The sequence below is a fragment of the Jaculus jaculus genome, chromosome 14 (genome assembly GCF_020740685.1).
Source record: "Jaculus jaculus isolate mJacJac1 chromosome 14, mJacJac1.mat.Y.cur, whole genome shotgun sequence".
Lineage (NCBI taxonomy): Eukaryota > Metazoa > Chordata > Mammalia > Rodentia > Dipodidae > Jaculus > Jaculus jaculus.
In genome coordinates this window covers 66579258-66604202 of record NC_059115.1, presented here as the reverse complement: position 1 = coordinate 66604202, position 24945 = coordinate 66579258, and the positions used below count along the sequence as shown (strand labels likewise).

General features: G+C 43.4%; 1 protein-coding gene across 1 annotated transcript in view; it reads left to right on the top strand.

Annotated features, from left to right (window-relative positions):
• Atg7 (autophagy related 7) overlaps positions 1 to 24945 on the top strand; it is a 130758-nt gene that overhangs the window by 99456 nt on the left and 6357 nt on the right. The window contains exon 17 of the mRNA XM_045133389.1: positions 5541 to 5663. Coding sequence (XP_044989324.1) covers positions 5541 to 5663 — 123 coding nt within the window. The remainder of the gene's footprint in view (positions 1 to 5540; positions 5664 to 24945) is intronic.

Sequence of the window (24945 nt, the reverse complement as noted above, 5' to 3'; positions counted from 1 at the left end):
TCAGAGAATGTAGAGAGGAAGAGATAACAGGGTGGAGTTACTTAGGGAAGCCTTCGTGAAGGAGTTGATGCTTGAGCTGAGCTTCAGTGGAAGGAAAATGGCTGTGCTGATGGGGAAAGAGGCAATCTGTCTGGGACAGGACCACAGGGAGCCAGGGCTTTTCCAAGAAGGTGGACCTACGGGGGTGCTGGCGGCATGAAGGTAGGATGGAGGCATTGCACGGGCTGCAGAAATCAGGTATGGGATTGAACCTCTAAGGTCTTACATATGCTAAGCAAGTAAGTGCCTTACTACTGAGCTGCATCCCCAGCTCTTGAAATCAGGGTTGGTTCGTTCCTGTTGTAATAAATAGATTTTAATACAATGATGGGAAGACCAAGAGACAGAAGCTGGCCAAGAGGTTTCAGAAGTACACCTAGCTCATTACCCAGTGTGGAGAGTCCTCCTGCAGTGATGCCATTTGCAACAGTCCTGGGAAACCACAGGCTTGCCTCAGTGTGGAGCAAGGCTTCTCCTGACCAGATGGTCTGAGGCACTGTCCCCAGTGGAGGATTCTTCTGTGCATTGTCTTAGCACGAGTCTTGGTGCTTTTCATATTTGGGGTATCCAGCAAGCTTCTCCTAGGTTGTCTATGAGTAACACTTTATTATTTTAGCAGAGTTAAGTTCACAGCAAAATTAGGAAGGTGCAGAGATATCCCATTTACCTCTGGCCCACATGAATACCCCCCTCATGCTACATTTGTTACAGTTGATGAACCCACACAAAGACACCATTAGCTGGAAGTCCATAGTTTATGTCGGGCTCACTCAGTGTTGTGAAGTGTCTGGGTTTGGGCAGATAGATAATACAGACTTGTGCTCACTACTATAGTTCTGTATAGTATCCTCATTGCCCCTAACCATTATCTTGTAGTCTCCATAGTGTTGTCTTTATGAGGGCTGCCTGGGTTAGAGTTGGAAATTTGACTTTCCCCAAGTCAGGTTCTGACTAAAACCCACCAGGTTAGGCTCCCTTTTCTGTGGGTAGATGATATTTCTCACAGTGGTGCCTCTTCCCCTCTGCTGCCAGAAACAGATTTCTCTCCAGTATTTATTATGAGCACATGGATGAGTTCTGGGAGAACAAAAGTGTAGGCTTTGGGACTTGATCCTTCTAGAAATTTTAACTCTTAGATTTCTACCCAAGACTCCAGCAATTGGCCCCCACCAATTCCCTCAGGCTGTCTGCTCTAGTAATGATTCTGTCTTCCATGTCTGTAACTCCCATGTGGGGAACAGTGTTCTGCCCTGTGACCTCAACTAAGTGTTTTAGAAATACATACACATCTGTGTCTTTAAGTCAAGAGCAAGTAAGCATACTATCTAAACAAGAGGCTTTGAGCAAGGTTGGTAGAAAGCCCATGTTCACCCCATTAAAATATATGAGCTGTGTTTTAGATGGGGTATGTGTTTCCTGCTGCCAGCATTTAAGAATAATAGACAACTGTGAATCCTTTTGCTGCTCATGAAATGAAAAATCATTACATTGTAATATCAGGAGATAGGAGACTGTATAAGTGCATTTTCATGAGAGTTACCCCAAATTGGGGGAGGGGAACGTTGGAAGGGTTTCAGTACCTAGTTATAGACTATGTATTTATGTAGCAAAGAGCAAGGAGTCATCAGACTGTCTCAGTAAGGGCTGAGAGAGATGGCTCAGTGGTTAAAGGTGCTTGCTTGCAAGCCTGCTGGCCCAAGTTCAGTTCTCCCCAGCATCCACAGGCACACTGGTCTGTAATCCCAGTTCACCTACAGCAGTGAGAAGCAGAGCCAGGAGTATCTAGAAGCTTGCAGGCAAAACAAGACACAATGTTTGATAGGGTTTCAAACAACTGCAGGAGAGAACAAATACCTTGAGATTGTCCTCTGAGCCCTGCATGTGCACTTGTACACACACACACACACACACCATAATAACATATGCAGTGCACATACATACACAGTGCATACACACATACATACATATTGCATACACACCATATATACATACCTAGCACATGTGCACACACACACACACAAATATAAACAGATTTTTAAAGTCTCAGTGAGTACAGTGATATTCCTGAAGGGAAGTTATGTGTTAAGAAGAGATTCTACCACTTTGTGTCAAATAACAAAAACCTAGCTGAACAAAACAGTAAAGTAAAATATCACTGCCTCTTTGTTTAGGAAACTCAGAAACTTGTGACTTTCTAAGATTAATGTGTCCACGGTTAAGGGCCATGTTATGTAGTTCACATAAGAGGTGTGATATGTTTCATTTACATTGACATTATTGCTTAAGTGCACTTTAACAGTCTTTCTCCTTCACTCTTTCCCTCCTTCCCTTTTCTTGTATGTTGCTTTCTTTTTGGAGTTTTCAACACATTTTGCCCTTGAAAAAGATTAAGCTGTTATAGAGGGAACATTTCATGCCTGTTATAAGCTGCTTATTCCTGTAACACAGCTTGACTTCCACTGCACATGAACGGAATGCTGGGAACCCTGGCATGATCAAATAGGCTCCAGCAGACTTAGTTGTAACACATTTTTAGCATTGACATTAGTAACTCTCAAGTCTTAAGTATGAAGCTTCCTATCCACTCTGGTTACATGAGAGGCCTTTCCTTCTCTCGGTCCTTGTTGTTAGTGTTTCCCATGGGGTCTGTAGGGCTGTGTATGGTTTAGTGGATAAATATGCTTGCTTGCAAAGCCTGAAGGCCTGGATTCAATTTCCCAGTGTGCAAAAAGTGGCACGTACATCTGGGATTTTTTTTTTTTTTTTTTTTTTGCAACTGCAAGACACTCTGACATGATGCATGCAAGTGTGCACACACACATTTTTTTTTTTTTAACTACGATCCAATAAAGTATCATGCCTGGGATCACTAATTTTTGTTCAATTTCAAACTTTCTTTTTCCTGTATCATCCTGCATTCTTGTGTGAACTAACTATCTGCCAAACATAAAGTATTACTCAGAAATAATTCTTAACTATACAGCATTTGTTATCCTGAAAACTCTCATTTGCTTTTCATGCTCATTCTTCCTGAGACAGCATTCTGGACTGCAGAGAATCTCTTTACGGCGGGGGTGGGGGAAGGGAGGTTCTCTTGTTTATTAGATGCTTCCCCTCTCCCGCCTCCCCTCCTTTTTTTTTCCCCTCAAGGTAGGGTCTCACTCTAACCCAGGCTGACCTGAAATTCACTATGTAGTCTCAGGCTGTCCTCAAACTCATGGTGATTTTCCTACCACTGTAGGTACTACCTTGCCCAGCCTTCTTCCCCCTTTTTTTTTTACATCGAGGCACTTAGTTGTCAAGTTAATTTCTCATGCAAATCAGCCTCTGACCTTGCCTGAACTGGGCTTCTCCAACTGTACTGAATGTGCAGGCTGACCTTCCAGCCTGCTGCTCTTTCCCTACTGGCCTGGGCTGTTTTCAGGCCCTCTGTGGTGCTTATAGCCTTACAGATGCTTGAGCCTCTGACCTAATCTCTCATACCTTTACTTGTCAGAGCCTAGGCCAAGGCCATCTTTACTCAACTTTTTTCCCAAATGTGCTTTTGACCTGAGCAGGGGTTCATATCTCCTAACTTGGGACATTTCTTTCTGACACTCTTGACAAGTGCTCACACAGCAACCCCTCTCCTTTAGTCTCACAGCCAGACCAGCAGAGTACCTCTATGCAAGTCTTGTGTAGAAAGTACCAGACACTATGAAGTCATGAATAATAAGGTCATTTTGTATCTAGAAGACAGCATTATGAACAGTTCTACCCTTCCTGAGGCTCTTTTTATATTAAAAAAATTTTTATTTTTATTTATTTGAGAGAGAGAAAAGGCAGAGAGAATGGGCACACCAGGGCGCCTCTAGGCACTACAGACAAACTCCAGACACATGTACCACTTTGTGCATCTGGCTTTACCTGGCTCCTGGGAAATCGAATCTGGGTCCTTTGGCTTTGTAGGCAAGCACCTTAACTGCTAAGCCATCTCTCCAGCCCTATATTCTTTTTTTTTTTTTTTTTTTTTAATGGAGGAAGGGGTATTTATTAAAGCTTATAGACCCAGGGGAAGTTCTATAATGGCAGAAGAAGCTGGCCTACTTTCACAGGTTCAAGCAGAGAGAAGGCACACACCCAAAAGACAAAAAACAAAAGAACTCAGATAATTTGCATATCTTTAGATTGAAATTTCAAATCTACCCCCACACCTTATAGCTGGACCCTAAGTTCCACCCAGTGATACCTCCTCCAGCCAAGTGGCTGCAAATCCACACTACAAAATAATAAAACACTGAATATATTGGGAGCGATCTATTCAAATGAACACATTCCACCTCTGGCCCCCAAATAGATTCAAAACTATCACACATTGTAAATTGTATTCAGTCCAATTTCAAAGGTCCCCATGGTCTTTACCAACTTAAGATAGTTCCAAAGTCCCAAGTCTCATCTAAGACTTAAGATTGTCTTTTATCTGTGATTCCTGTAAAATCAAACAAGTTATATACTTTTAACATATAAAGGCACAGAGTAAACATTTTCAACTGGCATAAGGCATAGCAAGGAGAGACTAGAACAATGCAAACTCAACCACCATCAAACAAAGATCAAACTTCTGCAGTCAAGTCCAGTGACTGGCTGGCTCCGGATTTGCCAGTTCCACCCCTCCAGCTGGGCTGAGTAGCCAAGGAAAACTTCTGTCCCTACCTAACAACCTCCATAGTAGTCCTTGCACAGTCCTGGTCTACTCAAAACATCTTCAGGTCTCCTTGTAAGCCACAGTCCATCCTCCAAAGGCTCTTCCAGCCTATCAGAGTCATCATGCCCTGCCTCATTCCGCATCTCAGCAGTGGCTCCTGGAACCATGTGAGCACTATTTGATCCACTCCATGCATTTTTCATGCTTCCAAAACTAATACCATGTGTGCATGACACAGCCATAAAATTCAGGGATGGAATAAATCATAACCTTGAAAAGCAAGGTCCTTCTCCAGTCAACTCCTTCCCCAAAATGTTTGCATTTCTCTCTCTCCCTCCCTCTCCCCCCTCCCTGCCCCCCCCTCTCAGTTTGGTTTTGGTTTTTGGTTTTTGAGGTAGGGTCTCGCTCTAGCCCATGCTGACCTGGAATTCACTATGTAGTCTTAGGGTGGCCTTGAACTCATGACAATCCTCCTACCTCTGCCTCCCAAGTGCTGGGATTAAAGGCATGTACCACCACACCCGGCTTTTTTTTTAAACAGAGGTTATAGTCTTATATTCCTTCTCCTCTGGTCCCTTCCCTGAGGGGTTTCCTCAGTAGGCTTATTGGTCTTCATTGTTGTGTAAATAAGATCCCAGTAAATGTTTGTCAGGGGTGGGGAAAAGAACTGGACAGACAACAATAGTAGCTACTCCCCTAATTGTCCCTATATTTTTTTTCTCATTTTATTTTCATGAGAGAGCTTACTAAAAACCAAAACCTTTAATATACATGTAAAAGCTGTAGCCTTCTTTCTAAAAGTATGAATGTTCTACAGGTTCTTGATCAATATGAACGGGAAGGATTTAATTTCCTTGAGAAGGTGTTCAATTCCTCACATTCCTTCTTAGAAGACTTGACTGGTCTTACACTGCTACATCAGGAGACCCAAGCAGCCGAGGTAAGAACACAACAGCCTTTCTGTACTGGGGACTGATGTTTTAAACCAGTTTGACACTTGTCTTTACAGAAAGGAAGAGAGCAATTGGTGTCGATCTTTTTTATCTGAGAGCAGATATCTATCACTAAGCCTACTGGTTTTCAGAGAAGGAAGGCCCTTCAGCAAGTGCTGGGGCCTTGTGTGCATAGGAGGCTGACCAGAGGTGCCCAGTCCACAGAATCCATGCTAATTAAAGTATAGGTTATTGATACCCAGCACTGCTTGTTCTTGCTGAAGATCTGTATTAATGCAGCTGTTAGAGAGCTGTAGCTAATGTACTTCTGTCAAAATACAAGTCAATCACAACTGTAGACTTTGGCCATGTCTTCAGAAAAAATGAAGGAAAAGGGGAAGGGAAAGAGAAAGGGAAAGGGAAAGAAAAGGGGAAAGGGAAAGAAAAAGGGAAAGAAAAGGGGAAAGGGAAAGAAAAAGGGAAAGAAAAGGGGAAAGGGAAAGGGAAAGGGGAAAGGGAAAGAAAAAGGAAAGGGATGGAACTGGCTGGGTTCACAATTTTCTCAGTCTTGGGCACTGAATCCTGCTGTGAATAGCTTCCCCAGTCATCATTTTGTTTCTCCACATCTCACTGTTCTTGGAAAACGGAATACTTTGTGTGATGGTAGCACTGTTCAGGTTACATGGCAAAAGGTATAGTTCTCAAGTGTGTGACTGAGAGTAAGTGAGATCACCATCTTGTTCATGAACATCTTTTCCCCCTTTGAAGAATTGGGAATTGTGGCCATCCAAGTGTTTCCTCGGATATACAGGGAAACCCTTGTCTTCCTGTGTGCTGCAGGCCTGGCACGGAGCTGTGGTGCCAGCACTCCTAGCCACTGTGGGTTGTGTATCCTCACCATTGAGGAGGCGCCATGTGCTCGGTGGGTGGGTGACTCGGTCCAGTCCTGGACCAGCCAGCGGAGCAAGGGCTACTGTTTGGAGGGGTGGAACAAGGGCTGTATGTAAGAAACCATATGGAAATACCAGAGTGGAACTCTTTGGAGTTTAGAGCAGATTATATTAGTCTATGGTTTTTAGACATACCAGGGACGTGGGATCATCCATCCATAGTATTGGACTTGAAGCTGAAAGCAGTCCTTCTATAACTTGCTTTGCCTGGACAAGAATCAGGTGTATTCCTCCACCATGGGTCAGTCATTAGAACCCCAGGGAGTCTCTTGCTTTCAATTCTAGGACATTCTCCACAAAACTTAGAGAGACTGAAACCTTCTCTTAGAAACGTTATGGGTTCCTGGGCAGGCTTCATAGCATTGTACTGACCGTGGCTTCTGCTCTGTCTCTAGTGATGCAGCAACGGAGAAGAATCTAAAGTCTTTATAGACTTGCAGTCATTTGATGAGGGATCTTAGGGAGTTTTGCCACTCAGCTAGAAATAAGTTATATGTTTCTGCTTAGCTGGCCAGAAGGAAGACAGCATGTAATTGATCGTACGTTACTCTGTGCAGCAGAGCAGGTGCTAGCGTAGTGAGGCGAGTCCTTCACGAGCCTGGCGTGCCTCACATCTTAGGACGTAAAGGAGACGTTTCAACCCTCGTAGAAGATTAAATAGGAGCAGGTGAGGGGCATGATTTCAACCACAAGCCCAGTCTTCTTACTGGATATTCCCCCATTCAGGTAGATAATTTTGTAATCATAAGCCACTCACCAAATTATAGGTTAGAGATGGGCCAGCTGTGGCTTGCAGCTATGGCTTTTCTGCCCTGCCCCTACATGTTAAATTTAGAAGAAAGCCAATATTTAAAACTAACAAGTTCGACATAAAATTCTGAATTTTCTCATTTCAACATATGAAAGATCAGATCTGGCATAGGTAGGCACACATCCTTTGATAGTGATTTTTTTTTTTTTTTTTTGGTTTTTCAAGGTAGGGTCTCACTCTGGTCCAGGCTGACCTGGAATTAACTCTGTCATCTCAGGGTGGCCTTGAACTCATGGCAATCCTCCTACCTCTGCCTCCCGAGTGCTGGGATTAAAGGCGTGCGCCACCATGCCCGGCTCAGATAGTGATGTTTAACTGGCGTTGCACAGCAAATTTTGTAAGATAAATAGTACACTTGATACAAAGTTTGAAGCTGTACAAATCTGGGGGAGCTCAGTCATGGAGTGCTTGCCTAGTGTTCCTGAGGCCCTAGGTTCAAGCCCCAACACCGCAGTAGAACCACCTGTGGAGGACACTTCCTTCCTTGCACACCTGCCCTAGAGCTCTCAGCTCCCTTTCTGGAAACAGCATAGCTGTCATTTCCTGCCAGAGATGCTCTTCAGGGAATGTTTTCCATTTATTAGATTTATAACCTTTGTCTTAGAAAAGGCCATTATTTCCCTTAAAAGCTCTAAATATGAATTTTAAGAGAAGAGCCGAAATACAGTATTCACTAGAGGACCTCATAACAGAAAAAATCATTGTGTTGCCCACATCATTTTATTATTAACACCACACTGTAACTGACTGAGCTAACAGGCCAGCAACATTCATCAGTTTAATACTGAAAAATGTGTGAGTGCACAAATGCGTGCATGCGTGTGTAAGCAGAATAAACATGAGATAGTAGGCTGGGGAGATGGTTCAATGAGTAAAGTACTTAATGGGCAAGCATGCAGACCTAGGTTGAGGTTCCTAACACCCACATAAAAGCCAGGCCTGGTGGCACCAGCCTGTACTCTCAGTGCTGAAGAGGCAGAGACAAGTCAGTCCTTAAGGCTCTCAGGTTAGCTAGTCTAGCAGAGTCAGTGAGTGCTAGTTTCAGTGACAGACCTTAACTCAAGAAAATAAAGTGGAGGGCTGGAGAGATGGCTTAGTGGTTAAGCACTTGCCTGTGAAGCCTAAGGACCCTGTTTTGAGGCTCAATTCCCCAGGACCCACGTAAGCCAGATGTACAAGGTGGCACATGCATCTGGAATTTTTTTGCAATGTCTAAGAGGCCCTGGTGTGCCCATTCTTTCCCTCTCTCTCTCTCTGCCTCTTTCTCTGTTTGTCACTCTCCAATAAATAAATAAAATAAATATTTAAAAAATGGAGAGCAGCTAAGTAATATGACATTATCCTCTGTCCTCCACACATGCTCACACATGTGCATGTATACTTGCACAGACACACATAACACACACACACATAGACATGCAAAGACAAAATCAAACAGCTGGGACTGTGGTCAAGCACTTACCTAGCACGTGTGGCTCAGACCCCAGAATTGGACACATTCACAATACATTTACTTATAGCCAGGCATGGTGCCACACACCTATAATCCCAAGCACTTGGGAAGTGGAGGCAAAAGGATCAGGAATTCAAGGTCATCTTCACTATATGGCCAGTTGAGGCCAACCTGGCAAACATGAGACACGATCTCAAAAATCAAAACAAAACAATGTTTCTCTGTTTAGTGTAGCGAGAGGCTGTAGAGATAGGATACAATTTTAAAGCTTCAATGTGAAATATGACTAGTAGATTCATGTTTATCTCAAGTTACAGGCTAAAAATTACATTTGCCACAGAAATGCCATTTGGTTTTGCTCATATCATAGCTCATAAAGACGGGGCCTTGGATGGACACTCGTACTCTTTGTCTGAAACTCATCGGGTTGCCAAACAATAGTCACATCCTGCCCATGGAGCATCAGAAGGCACCGTGGAGGAAAATACCCATTTGGCTTCCCACACTTTTAAACCTTGCCACAAACAGGAGCTTTTCACACTTTACTTTTGAGGTCCACTCAACTGAAAATGGGGGTGGCTGTTGGAGCTCAGTTCTGACTCCATAGTCCATCTAAGTCTGTCTTTTTTGCTGTTTGCAAACCCAGAAAATGGTCTGAAATTTGATGAACCACAGAGTGTCCAAGTCATGGTTCTATTAAGGAGCTCTCTAATTTTTTTTAATTGATGGTTTCAGTCTAAATCAAACATGCAAATGTTTTAACCACATTTTATAAAATCTGCTGTGACTTATTCTCTTAGGATTATTTCTCATCCCAAGAATAGAGTATCAATTTCCATGTTTTTATTTTGTTCCAACTGTGTATTCAACACTGCTCTGAGAAATGCTGAGATATGTTCAGGCTCTAACTCAAGAGAAAACACTGATTCACGAGAACTCATAACAAAAGCCATGTTGGTACCTCATTGAGAAATTCAAATTCCCAAACCCCATAACCCAACTTTGCTCAAATACTTCATCCTTATTTCTGGAAATTAGCAATTTTCCCAATTCCAGGATTAACATCAGGCTGCCTTATTCCGTGGCTCAGCTGCCTGGGCAGCGTTGGCTGCTTCGTCGTGCTGTGGGAGCCGCAGCATAGCACTCGGCACATGGCCTCAGTGGTAGTGCCACGTTTTGGTGAAACAGAATGCGCCATCTGCAGATACGTGGATTAATAATAATCACTGGAAAGAATGATGTCCTGGGTGAAGATTCGGGTTCTGACTCGTCCTCTGCAAAGTTCTGAATTCTAGAGAAGGCCCTTGCTCTCAACAGCAAAGTCATCTGAAAAACATTCCCATTGTGTGATACGACTTCATTGGTGCAGCGATTTACTATCCAGCAAAGTCAATAACACAATTAACAAGTGTTTCTGCCAGGCCTTTTGCACTTACCCTGAGTTTTTGGCCCCTTGCCCTCACAGCTGGTTTTGATTTGGTTCCTGTGGAATATTTTTTTTTCAGTTTGTATTTAACAGCAGTCAGATATTTATGTACAGCTTCATCGAGAGACTTCAATGACAAATATGCTTTTGGAGGCCAGTGGAAGCTGTGGGAAAGCCTGTGTCAGCACTCAGTGGAGAGCTCACTCTGAAAATGGACTTAGCCTATTTATGCATCTCAGTCTGACTTCCCAGAATCCTCTGCTAACTTCCTGCTACCCTATGCTGGCCCATCCTGAGACTATGCCTGGCCTTGATTTTTCCTTATGAAGCAATCTCTCAAGGCACAGCCTTGGCCCTCTCTCCTGAGTAAGGGGAGACAAGGCCGAAACTGCAGGCACAAAGCCATTCCATTCTCAGCTTGGAAATCAGAGCCTGGTTTTGGAAATGAAGCTTGGCAGTATCCAACTGAGACCTCCCTTTATAAAATGTGTCCCTCTTACTTGCTGTCAGAGTCATCTACAGGGATTTGAGATGTTCACATAAGTTGGCATTAGGGATGGTCCAATTGAAGAACAGACAATGAAGGCCTGGCTGAGTTCCCCACCCTTCAAAGGAGGAGCATGAGTGGTGTCATCTACTCAGAGGACATACAGAGAGAAGGGGTCAGGTCACACATGCTAGAAGCAAAGACATGGCAGCTAGTGCTGAGAAAGGAAAAGGGGACTCAAGGCCTCCTTGAACCATAGGAATCAAGTCCTCCTTAAATCCGGATCTCGGTTCTGCTTGGGTTTTGGTGAGTGCACTAGGATAAATAACTTTGATGTGATACACACCACCATTTCCCCAGTTTAAATGAGAGGAGTACACCATAGACGAAATCCTTTCTAGCCCGAAACTACCAGTTTGGTCAGTTTTTAATACTAAATATCTTAGGGTGTATGAAAGTGCCTTTTGCATATCTTAGAGATAACCCTGGTTAGGGAGGTTTTTGGATACCTTTTTCGATTCAGATCTACCTGGCATGTTAAAGGAACATGGCTCATGCTTTATCCTGATGAGTGAGCATGACAGATACAGATGTAGCCTGCAGTGACTTAGCCCGACAACTCACCACATTCTCCATACACAGTGCCCAGGACTTTATATACCCTGACCTTAATTGAGGAGTTTCACAACGTGCCTCTCCCTGATCCTCAGACCAGCTTCTAAATGGGTTCCATGGCTCCCTGAATTGAGGAATGGTAGAATCCTTGGAAGATTGCATAAATGCCTGATGTTTTTAAAAAAAAAAAAAAAAAAAAAAAAAAAAAAACTAGTCCCAATGCATGATAACCCTCAGTATATGGCCTGGTCAGAAAGTCAGACACTATATCCCAGCTTCAGCAAATGGCATGGATTGTGCTCCGCAAGACCCTGTACAGGGACCCTGAGTGAAACTCTGGGTCATTTCCTAATTCATCAACCTTCTGTAAATTGGGAACACTTCTTATTCTTCACAGTTGTCATAAGCAATTAAGTTTTTAAAAAGACAAAAAATACAGATAAATTGGGCTATATCAAAATGCAAAACCTTTTGCTTTAAAACTCTAGAGAAGCCGGGTGTGGTGGCGCACACCTTTAATCCTAGCACTTGGGAGGCAGAAATAGGAGGATCGCCATGAGTTTGAGTCCACCCTGAGACTACACAGTGAATTCCAGGTCAACCTGAGCTAGAGTGAGACCCTAACTCGAGGAATCAAAAAAAAAAAAAAAAAAAAAAAAAACCTCTCGAGAGATTGAGCATTGCTATGAGTTTGAGTTTGAGGCTGGCCTCGACTATATAAAGAGAATTTGTCTCAATAACAAGTGGTGGTACATGGCTTTAATCCCAGCAGTTGGGAGGCAGAGGGAGGATCACAGTGTTAATTTGAGATCACCCTGAGACTACATAGTGAATTCTACATCAGCCTATTCTAGAGCATGACTCTACCTGGAAAAAAAAAAGGGGGGAGTAGGGTAGAGGTGGACTGCTTACAGAATGGGAGAAAATAGCTTTCTACAAATCAGATACAATATATTTGGAATTGCTTTTTAGGGAATTGAATAACTCAGTGATAAGATGCATTGCTCAAGTAATGAGTTTAAATAGACATTTCTCCAAAGAAGATATATAATGTTCAGCAGTCACATGAAAAGATGCTCATCCTTACCAGCCACTAGGGAGACAGAGATGATAACACGTTATACCTAATAAGATGGCTAAAATTAACAATAACAAGGGTTGGCAAGGATGGAGACAAATTGTATTCCACATCCAGAACTAGTGGGAATGTGAAATTCTGCAGCCAGTTTGGAGAACAGTTTGGTATTCTTTAAAGAATTAAATGCATAATTACCATATGACCCAGAAATCTATTTCTAAGTATACAGACAAGAAAAGGAAAATAGATATGTGCATAGAAACTCACACAAATGCTTGCAGCAGTATGGCTTATAGACAAAAGTAAAAATAATCCCAACATACATGGACTGATAATTAAAATGTGAATAGACGCTAGGATGATGGCTCAGTGGTTAAAGGCACTTGCTTGCAAAAGCTAGGTTCAATCCCCAGGACCCATGTGAAAGCAGATAGATGCACCCAAAAAAAAAAAAAAAAAAAAAAAAAGTGGAGCATGCATCTGGAGTTTATTTGCAACAGCAAAAGGCCCTGACGTGCCCATTCTTGTTCGTTCATTCTCTCTCCTCTTCCACTGCTCACAAATAAATAAAAATATTAAGTGTGGATACATTGGAGTAGTAGTGAAGTGTTTCCCAATAAAAAAAAAAAGAACTCAGGCCAGGTGTGATGGCATACACCTTTAATCCCAGCACTTGAGAAGCAGAGGTAAGAGGATCACCATGAATCTGAGGCCAGCCTGCGGCTAGGGTAAAAAAAAAAAACAAAGGAAAGAACTCATGTGCATTTGCAGTGTGGGGAAGCCAGTCATGAATGGTTATATACTAGGATATCATTTTTCTGAAATATCCACAACTTTTAAACCTGTAGTCAAAAGTTGGAGTGGCTTTGGAGACTGAAGAGTGGCTGCTTGCTCAGTTTCTTTTTTGAGGTAATGGAACGTTCTGGTCTTAGTGATAATGGTTACGCAATTGAACATGCTAAAACCATGTAAATGCACACTTTAAGTGAATTGTTTGGATGTGTGAGGTATAAAAAAATGTTTAAGGTCTGGATGGCTTAGTGGTTAAGCGCTTGCCTGTGAAGCCTAAGGACCCTGGTTTGAGGCCCGATTCCCCAGGACCCACATAAGCCAGATGCACAAGGAGCCACATGCATCTGGAGTTTCTTTGCAGTGGCTAGAGGCCCTGGCATATTCATTCTCTCTCCCTCTCCCTCTCCTTCCCTCTTTTTCTGTCTGTCACTCTCAAATAAATAAACAAAAAAAGAATGTTTGAGGGCTGGAGAGATGGCTTATCGGTTAAGGCATTTGTCTGCAAAGCTTAAGGACCCAGGCTCAATTCCCCAGTACTCACATAAGCCAGACGCGCAAGGTGGCATGCGCATCTCTCTCCCCCACCCCTCTCTCTCTCTCTGACCTGGAATTCATTATGTAGTCTCAAGTGGCCTCAAACTCATGGTGATCCTCCTACCTTTGCCTCCCAAGTGCTGAGATTAAAGGGTTGCACCACCATGCCTGGTTTATCTTTTCTGGGTTTTTCTGGCTTTGTTATACCTTAAAGCATTAGTCTAATCCCCACCCTAACCCATAGTATCCCATCTTGCACTTGCACTATGGCTAGCCAGCCAAGTATCAAGCAGCCAAGTATCAAGGTGCTTTCTGGAAGGGGACAGCTACAGCCTCCGACCAAGAGGTCAGGGAACATGAGAGCATTTTGTTACCTACTTTTACAGATAAACACAAGTGTGTTGGAAAGCCAAAGCCCAGCCTAGGTCTCAGTTTTTCCTCTTTACCTCAGTATTTTCTCACCCTCCCATGTCAGTTATTTTACTTTGAAAATTCTCAAGCGTACAGAAAAGTCGACCCACTTGCCTTCCACCTGGTCTGATCACTCACTCATCCATGCACATGTCTCATTTTCCAGTCATTTCACAGTATGTTATGCTTTCTCTGCAAGGTGGCAAGTTGGTAGTTTCTTCTGATTTGAAGCACTGTTTACTTGCTATTTCTCTACTCTCACACCTCTTTGGAGGAGCAGTTGCATTCTTCTGGGAGTATGGTGCCCCTGAGTGCCAGCCACCTTGGTGCAGTGCTGCTGACCCATCTTCTTTCATGGATCCCCAATGCCTGAAGCTTTGGAAGTCCTATGAAGGCCATTTTCACATTTCAAAGTCATACAGAAGCTGGACATAAGGGCTCACAACTGTAATCCCAGCAACCAGGAGGCTGAGACAGTAGAATTGCTGTGAGTTAGAGGCCAGCTTGGACTACAGAGTAATACCTAGTCTCAAAAGAAAAAGAAATGGAAAAAAAAAAAAAACCCACATGAAAACATTATTAAGCTCTTCTTATTTCCTATGCCATTATGGTTCATTTCATTTGCTAATACCTTGTCATGTTTGCTCACAAGATTGTCAGAATCAAGCAATTCCTTGCCAAGAAACAAAAGCAAAACTGTCCCATTCCCCAATGGATTTAGATGAAAACTGGTAACAATATCAGGTAGATACTGGAGGAGAATCAAGGTGGATCTATAAGAATTTGCCCACAGGTATAGCTATTCATGCCAGATCATGGGCAATGATTGGTTCTACCAAGTGGAGCCAATAATTCTGCACTGCAGAGGTTTCTGCATGTTAAATTGGAATCTGACTTTACTTTCTATCTGATCTACATAGATGTGTTGATCCAAAAATAAATGTAAACCTTTTGATAAAAAAAATTAAGACTTGAGCTTACAGCAAATTGTGTTATGTTAAAGAGAAATGGGTTTATTGGTTTGCCTCTGAATTAATAAGGTAGATTAATGCATTTTATTGAGTTGCAGAGACATTTCAAGATGGAATTTATGGGGCTGGAGAGATGGCTTAACAGTTAAGGTGCTTGCTTGCAAAGCCTAAGCACCTGGGACGGATTCCTCAGTCCCTATGCACCTTTGTGTCTGGAGTTCATTTGCATGGCTAGAGGCCCTGGTGTGCCCATCTTCTCTCTCTCTCAAATAATTAAAAAAAAAAGTAGATGGAGCTTGTGAGCAAGAAAGTAGAAGCTGACTGACTGTCTGAAGGCTAGAGAGCAGAGAGCCCCTGCACCCTCACACCACTGGGCCACACTGCTGATTTCACCTCAGCAGTGCAGTGTCCCTGGAGGTGTTTTTGCAGTTTGCCCTGTCACGGTTTTTCCAGGGACTGTATTTTCACAGCTGACCCTTCTCATGTGCAAGCAAAATAGCTTCAGTGTGTTGAATTTGGCGGGGGGGGGTTCCATATTTTGAGACTGTAAAATTAAATTGATTCTTGGTTCTGAGATTTCAGTTTTGATCCTTCTGAGTCTCTGATCACTATGGGGAATCAGGGAAGGAAGGAAAATCTCCTAAGGTCTGTTCGTGTTTTTTTTTTTTTAATCCAATTGGTGTGAACCACTTTTCCTCTGAACATAACAGCTATTATTACCGTCTTCATCAGAGCAGCTGTGACTACTCACAAGCGCCCTTCAAGATTAGGCCTGTTAACCTTCCCTCCTAGGAGGGGGTGGAGAGGTCATTAGACTCTCACCTGAGAGTCTGGCCTTCCTTCCTGTACCTCCCTCCCTCCCTCCCAGCTGTATGTAATTCTTCCCCAGCTGCACGTGGCCTCAGGAGGTGATATAGTATCTGGAGGGTGGAGGGTTAGTGGAAGGGAGACTTCTGTCTCTGCAGCTATGGGGAAGTCGTCACTGATGCTGGGGTGAGACTTTGGTGATGTAGCTGCTTTGGAGTTACCCTTGTTCCTGTAAGCAACCATGTTCCTGTAAGTAACCCAATGCACACATTGGTTTGCCAGCTAGGCCTGGGTGGCATCATTATTTTGGTCTGTGATTGGTGTCCTGTCTAGGGAGAGCAAATGTTTATTCACCTCTCCTCTAGGAAAGTTTGTGTAATACCAGTATTGAATATGTCTTATTATAGCTTTTATCAATCAGCAGATATTTTTGAACTCTTTGCTGTTCATAGTAATGTGAGAACCAAAAAGAAAGAATTGGAAACAAGAAGCAGGCCTTGAGGAGACTGACCTGGGAGTGGTCAGATGGGAGAGTGACTAAGACTCATGGCTATGGATGCGCGGAGTCCAGCACATGGTTCACTTATTTCTGTGGGATGTCAGGAGATCAAACATGAGACAGGCCTCCAGGCAAGAGTCTGGCTTTGAGGTTTTTGGAGGTTGGAACTCCAAGTGCAGGAGAAGAAAAACAGAGGGAGATTCCCTATCTGCCTGTGGCAAGAAAGCAATGGAGATATCTGGTGCCAAGTACCAAGAGAGGTGCAGTAACTAGTGCTGATTACATTACCTATAAATTTCAAAGCACCACTGTACCTAGGTACCTTTTGATGGTCACAACCATCTTAAGAGGAAGATATGACTCCATTTTACAGATGAGACAGTCAAGGGTCAGAGTGAACAGATAGGTAAAAGTTAAACTTAGCTGTGCTAATGTTCATGTATATGGTGAAGTTTTCAGTGTACTTTAGAGGCTGGGTGCTATGATGTGTTCTGCCTTTTGGAAATGACTGCTTTCATACTGAGTATGAGCTCTCACCAACCTTATTGTTTTTGTCTATTCCCTTCTTCGGTGGCCTGTCTTGTACTGTGCCATCTGAGCACATCACTCCACTTTCTTACTCTTTTTGTTTGTTTGGTTTGGTTTTTTGAGGTAGAGTCTCACTCTAGCGCAGGCTGACCTGGAATTCACTATGTAGTCTCAGGGTGACCTCAAAGTCACAATGATCCTCCTACCTCTGCCTCCGGAATGCTGGGATTAAAGGTGCGTGTCACCTCGCCTGGCCACTTTCTTACTCTTAACCTGGCTTCTGATACCATCTGAGAGTTCCAGTGAGGCATTACTCATGGATGATCTAAAGATTCCATCTCTGGGCTCACCATCAGGGGAGAAGGCTGTTTCTAATGACTTCTGCCTCCCTGGCTCTTTCCTTTTGCCTAAACTGCAAGGGGAATTAAGAACTGGCCACCGTGTGTTATTTTTTAGCTGTGTGCATGCAAAAAATATATCAGCTAGAAATATCCATATCTTACTATTGAATTCATAATTACAAATAGGGAACTGGCCATGCACAGAGTTTTCTTGTTGGTTTTGAGCTCAGAACTGAACCCAGAGCCCATGTTGTATCCTTCCAACCCATTTTTTGTTTTAATTTGCATCTAACTTAAAGTATTTGTGCTTATCCTTCCTTAATCCTCCTTGGAAGAAACCCTACCTATTTTGCTTAACATTTTATTAAAAGGAAAGAAACTTGGTTTTATAGGAGGCTTTTCTAAATATTTCACTTTCATGAAAGACGGCACATATAAAACATTTGTTATTTTGCTCTAACCTCAGTGGGAAGCAGTGAACTGATGTTTTAAAGCACCCATCCAGACTAAACTTTTAGCGATAACTAGGCCATTCTACACTTCTGTGCCCATATGTTTATTATTAGTTTATTAGTTATTATTAGTTCACTTCTCCCTTGTTTCCCCTTCCACTCACTTCCCTTTTTTTCATTAGTGACCTGTGGGAGTGAAACACAGGGCATCAGTTGTAGGATGGCTGGGCTGAGACCATGGTAAGTGGACTGGCTTGGGCTCTGAGCAGCATGGGCCTCCAGCCAGGGTGCAGTTTGGTAGAGCCTGGGACTTAGGCTCTGAAGACTGAGTAGGAACCTCCTACTCTGCTGATTGTAGCATTTCTTACCTGAGCTGACTTGAGATCTGGATCGAACCCCTTCCACAAAGGTGGTATTTTGAACTCTTCAGAAGCATGGCATAAGATTAGTTATTATAGGCTAAATACACTTGATCCACGTGCAGATCTTTAATCAGTTATTTTAACTAAAAGTTTTTCTTCATCTATAAGGCCACAGACTTTTTGTGTGTGTGTGGGAAAAAGGGTTTATTTTGACTTACAGACTTGAGGGGAAGCTCCGTGGTAGCAGAGGAAAATAACGATATGAGCAGAGGGTAGACATCACCTCAGGCTGTAGACTTTTCAGCTTCAAACAACCATTAACCACCCAATGGTAATTTATATTAAGTGGATGCTGGAGTGCCAGCTTAGCAGCAGTGGTTTTGTAGAAGAGCCTCTACAAACCTCCCTTGCTTTGACTAGAGCATATGAAAAAATGTGTGTAAAACCTGTTTAACATGAAGCAGTGGCACCTGCTAGAGTAAAACATAAATTGTAGGGCCTGCTGATCTGTCTTGAAATTAGCTCCTCAGGAGGACAGATGGACGCAGCTTGTTCTCTAGTGTGCCTCCATGGGATCCCTTCAGCTATGGTGTCAAAGGGCAACTGATACCAAAATCCGCGGATGCTTGAGGCACTTATATAAACAGGTAAAATATTTGCCTGAAATCTGTGCCTATCCTCTCATCTATGCTGTATCATCTGTACAATCCCAACACAGGGTCGATGCTACATAAGTACTAGTGATGCCATATCATTTAAGGAATGATGCACGAAAATATGGTCTGGCTAGGCATGGTAGTGCATACTTGAGAGTTGGAGGTGGGAGGATCATGACCATCCTCAGACATCTAGTGAGTTCCAGGCCAGCCTGGGCTACATAAAACCCTGTCTTGAAACAAATCAAAAGTCTGTTCATGTTCAGGGCGGAGACAGTTTTTTTTAAGTCTTTACCATCTGCCTTTGATTGAATTGTGGCTGGAGAACCGGAAGTGATGGAAGGCCCACCGTGAACGCTTCGGGCTGGGTGGTCTGCACACTTTGTTCAGTTGATTCATCTTGTCATAGCCTGTTTGCTTCCCCAGAGAATTCCTAGCGGCCTCTGACTTCAGCAGTTACCTCTTTGAGAAATGAGTTCCGCCTCACTGAGCCCAGGTGCACTCAGGACTGTCAGAGCATCGTGTTCCTTTGTGGTGCTGCACATTACTACTTGTAGCAGAGCAATCACTTGAACAAAAAAATGCTTTCTGAACATGTAAAAGGCAATGATCAGGAAAATTCCCTCCTTTTTTCTCTTTTTCTATTTTAATATTTTCAATGATCTGTAACATGCAAAAATGAATAAGGGCTGGAGAGATGGCTTAACGGACAAGGCACTTGCCTGCTAGCCTAAGGACCCAGGTTTTGATTCCCCAATATCCATATAAGCCAGATGCACATAGTGTTGCATGTGTCTGGAGTTGTTTGCAGTGGCTAGAGGCCCTGGAGCAACCATATTCGTATTTTCTCTCTTCCCCCACCCCTAATAAATAAAATATATTTTAATAAGTAAAATGTCACATATAACTTACTGTGTAAGTATGATATAAACACACTGGTCAGGTCTTGCTCACTGTCTGCAGCCCTGGTGGTACCTGCTCTCTGTACTCTAGAGATGACTATTTCCCTGCCTTTTCCTCTGAAGCTTGGCAGGCAGATCTCTAAACAGTACAGTTCTGGCTGCCAGACTTTGAACTTTTATAAATGGAATTATGCAGCTGCAGGTAGTGGCTCATGCCTTTAGTTCTAGCACTTGGGAGGCTGAGGCAGGAGGATTGCTATGAGTATGAAGCCAACCTGAATTTTATGGTGAGTTCCAGGTCAGCCTGGGCTTGAGCAAGACCCTACCTCAAAAAAAGCCATCATAAATGGAACTATGCTACATCTAGGCTTTTGTGCTTGTGGCTGACGTTTGCTCATTCTCTTACCTTATGGCATTCCCTAAGTAGACAGCCAGTCTCTTCTGTGGGTACCTGCAGCACTTCCTTCCCATCTGGGCCCATGATGCTGTTCTGAAATAGTCTTCTGTGTCTCTGGGGTTCAAGCACCTCATTTCTCTGGATCAGTGCTTCTCAAGCTTTTCTATTCCTGTCCCTCCTAGGGAGAATATTTAATACTTAATTGTAGAATTTAAACTAATACTAAAGAATAGGATGATGTTGAGTAGGGGTTAAACATCACAGGGCTTTCAATCATTGTCATAGGTAATGTTTTGTTTGTTTTGTTTTTTCACCTACCCAAATACAATTTTTGTCCTTTTGGGGAATAGCATTACACTGAGATCCACACTATGTACCTGGGGTTGGAACGGTGATTTATAGAAAATAAGCATCTTGACCTTAACTAGGTCACAGCACACAGCCTTCCAAACCATTTGTGCCAGTGTGAGCAATTTCCGGCAGTATAATATAGGGAGGCTCTATAGTGCTGTATTCATGCCCAAAATCTTATTTTGAATTTTTTTCCAATCTGTGAAGTGCATTAACATTATCTCATTAGGCTTTTGATTTTTGTTTTCCTGAATACTGAGGTGGCGGGGGGGGGGGGGGAAGTGAGCATCTTATGTTTGTTCCTCACTTGGATTATTCTTGGTTTCTCTACCTCAACTTCTGGTAAAAATATGATGGTCCAATGGCTAGTGTTCTAATCCCAGATGTGAGATGTGCGGTTTGGTCAGCGTCCCACACACTCTCAACCTTGGCTGCCTTTCAGAATTGTCTGGGACGCTTTTCTTAAAATCCTGACGTTTAGAAGAAAGCCTGGCCCAGGAGGATTAGAGCCAACTAAGCCCCTTCTGATAACAAGGGAGCGAGTCTTCACAGCCGGAATGGTTTTGACTGTCTTCCTGGTCCACATTCAGAATCAAGGTCTTTTCTTCTGTAACACTCTTGTCTGTTTTTGTAAGTGAAATTTGAATAAGCAGGAAACTCCTTCACTGAATTCGTAGAGTCTCTGTCAACACCCCAAGTCCTCTTTGTCAGTGACTTACTTGGAGCACTACTAGGGTTTCCTTACATTGATGCTGCCGTGAAAAAAATACACAAGGGCCTGGAGAGATGGCTTAGCAGTTAAGGTGTTTTCCTGCAAAGCCAAAGGACCCAGGTTCGATTCCTCAGGACCTATGTTAGCCAGATGCATAAGGGGGTGCACATATCTGGAGTTTGTTTGCAGTGGCTGGAGGCCCTGGTGTGCCCATTCTCTCCCTCTCCCCCACCCCCTTTCTCTGTCAGATAAATTAATTTTAAAAAATACGCAAAGACACAGCCAGAAAGTAAAAAATCTGAGCCTTAAAAAGCACCAGCCTCATGTTAGACCATGGGTAAACTCACAAATGCCTGGGCATTTGACTTCCCCTATAAGGTTATGTGATTCTGAGCCCCTGTCATCATCCCAAGCGAACCCCCTGTGCTGGGGCAAGGCTGGTTGAAAGCACTGTGTCCTTGCTGGGGCCCTAGATGGTGATTTATTGGGACAGAGGAAGGTTGTGTGAGAACATGTCATTCTATCCACCTGTGTGTCTTCTAGCCTCCATAACAAAATGGTCACTAAAATCCATGCCTGACATCAGTGTTATTCCCCAGTGTAATCTGCCGGTTTATGAGTGGTCTACACCCACTGCTTGGGTGTTTCCTTCCATTTGCTCAGTTGGTCATCCAGCAATCACCTTTGATGAAAAGCCTTTTGAAGCCATGTAGACTCTGACTGTGAATGACAGAAACCAAAGCTTCACCTGGACTTAGCATGCGTAGAATCAGGCCGCAAGGATTCTAGAGTGGGGATTCATGTCAAGACCATCTTTATATTCATCTCTGGTTCCTGGTTGTTGACTTCATTTCTCTCATTACCAGTGGGGTGGTAGTGTGGTTTGGTTGGGTTGTTTCCAGATAGCAAAAAACATGTGTTTAGACAACTCCAAAACCTTATTCTTACTATAATAACATCTTTTCTAGTGTTTTATACTAAGGATTATGATTTACCAGGCTTACGCCATATGTCCTCTTGGGGCCAATGCAATAGGAAGGGAAGGACTATTCTGATCCAGCTTGAGCTATGGGTGGAGTGATTGGAAGCCTCCCTTAGAACCACATGGTTGCAGTGACAAGAGGGTGTTCTCCGCAAGGCAGAAGCTGGTGTGGGTGGATGGGTGCTGGGTACTCATAATTCTACTCATGTGTCTGTCCCTGCTTCTGCTTTTCTGAGAGGTTGAAATTGGGAAGTTTATTGCAAATCATGAAGTTCCAGTTCTAGATTTGCCACCAAACTGGACTTTGCTTTCTCATCTAACCATGGAGACCAGAAAAATACTCTTTATGTGGAGAGTCCTCAGCTCCCCCCTCCCCCAGCATTGAGGATTGAACCCAGGGTCATGCACACACTAATTAAGCACGTTACTATCGAGCTATACCCCCAGCTTTTGGCCAGTCTCTTAACAGACTCTATGCTTAGCCCATCTCCCCCACCCCAGAAAGAAATCTAAGCACAGCTGCCTTCTTCTCTCTAGCCCACGAAAGTGCCATTCTGAGTTGAGACATAGCTTGTTCTCCCCCAGCTCCTATGCACCATTCTGAGGCCACACCCTTGGGTGGTGAAGGTCAGTGCCCAAGCCTGGACTCAGGAACAGGGAAGCCCAAGATCAGTGTGTGGCCTCATCTGCTTAGATGGCCTTGGCCAAGAATGGTGTCTCTCTTCCTTTAGTCTTCTAAACAATCTGAAAACAAATGACTTCCCATGCTGCAACTTGTTGATAAACATAGGCCTGTAATTAGGAACATGAGCAGCACAGTGCAGGCCTCACACAAATGAGCAGTTGTGGGTGTTATGGGCCCCTGTGGAGTATTTGATGGAGGAGGAGGGGCAAGGCTGGTTACTGTTTGAACAAATTGCTACCAGATGTCGATTTCAATAAACACCACACTGATGTGCCCCTGCCCAAAGGTGCTAGGAATTTCTTTAGGCAACGGAATAATCAGCAAACTGGAGAGAGTTCCAATATGATGGAGCCTCTGATACCTTCTGTCCCCAGATATTTGTCCACAAAAGGCACAGCAGTACCTGGGAGATCTCTCCCTTACCTTACATTTTACACCAGCATTGTACACTTAATATGTAGCAGTGAGACCCCCATGGAACCCAGGAGCTGTCTAAAAATAGATTTCAAAACAAAATGTCATGGGAGGGTGAGTGAAGGACAAGGCTGCTCAGTCAGAAAATATCTGAGAGCCTGCCTTATGCCACGCAGCAAGCAAAGCAACCAGCCCTCTAGCCACTGAACTTAAAAACAGGGGCCAGGTGCAAATAATTAGTGGACAAACCTTCCGGCGCCCTGCAAGAGCTCTCTGAGCTTGTCACATGAAGGGCTACTGTGTCCTCACCATCAGCTCTGGTGGGCACCATACCTGAGTGGAAGAATTGCTTTTCCTTTAAAAAAAAAGGAACAGGGAGATGTGTTGAGATAGAGGGTGAGAGGAAGCAAAGAAAGCTGGGGGGGGGGGGGGGGCAACATAATACAGTTGCTTTTAATAGAACACTGGCAAGTTCTCACGTGCTGTAGCAAGGACCATTTCTGGCTCAGTGGTTTTTCTGCCCATTCTCTTGGTTTATGGCTCTCTACCTAATTAAAAAAAAAAAAAAAATCAAGCACTGAGCAACTGGGTGGTCCCAGTGTAACACCTGTGTTTGTATGAGCACCTATGTGGTTTTCCCTCATCTTCTCTTCCTAGTTCGTGGGTTTGCTTCTGAAAGGCAAGGGCCACACCTTTTGTCTTTGTACCCATCCTCAGAGACTGACAGGTCCTCCACAAAAATACAACAGTGAAGGTTTAGCAGGGAGAGTGAAGCAGGTTTCCATGAGGACAGGTAGGTTGGCTGAGCTGCATGTCTATTTTGAATTGTCATGAGCATTTATGGGGCGGTGAGGGTGTCTGTGTGTTCAGCAGTGCCCTGTGAACCACACATACACCAAGGTAGAGATGGTGGAGATGTAATGGCTTACCTCTGAAAGCTTGCTCTGTTTTGCATACTAAACTAGATATGTTTGGCTCATTTCCTTTACTCTTCATAGCTACTTTACTTCTTAGATGAAAAATGTTGAGGCACTAGGGAGTGCCACTTAAGTTACCAGGGTCATAGCACTATTAAATGTGAGAGTCAAGTCAATTGACTCTGTCCAGAGCCTATGTTCTCTCCCACTTTGTAATATCTCTGTTACATATTAATTGGGTCTACTTGTAGCTAGTTGAACATGTCTTCTTTAAAAAAAAAAAATTTTTTTTAAGCTGGACATGGTAGCTCATGCCTTAATCCCAGCAATTGGGAGACAGAGGTAGGATTGCTGTGAGTTCGAGGCCAGCCTGGGAGTTCCAGCCAGAGTGAGTTACAGGTCAAGCTGGACTAGTCTTGAGACCCTACATCAGAAAAACCAAAAAAAAAAAAAAAAAAAAAAAAAGAAGAAGAAAAGAAAAAGAATTTAAAATAATTTGAGAGAATGGGCACACCAGGGTCTCTTGCCACCTTGAACAAACTCCACACCCATGCACTATTTTTGTGCATCTGGCTCCAATGTGGTACTAGGAAACTGAACCCAGGCCAGCAGACTTTGCAAACAAGTGCCTTTAGCTGCAGAGTCACCCTCCCTAGCCCTGAGCTTCTCTTCGTGATGATAGGCCTTCATATCACTGCCATAGTGTTCATGCTCCCAAAACTCTGTGGTCCACATTTGTGTTTTTGTAGGTCATCAT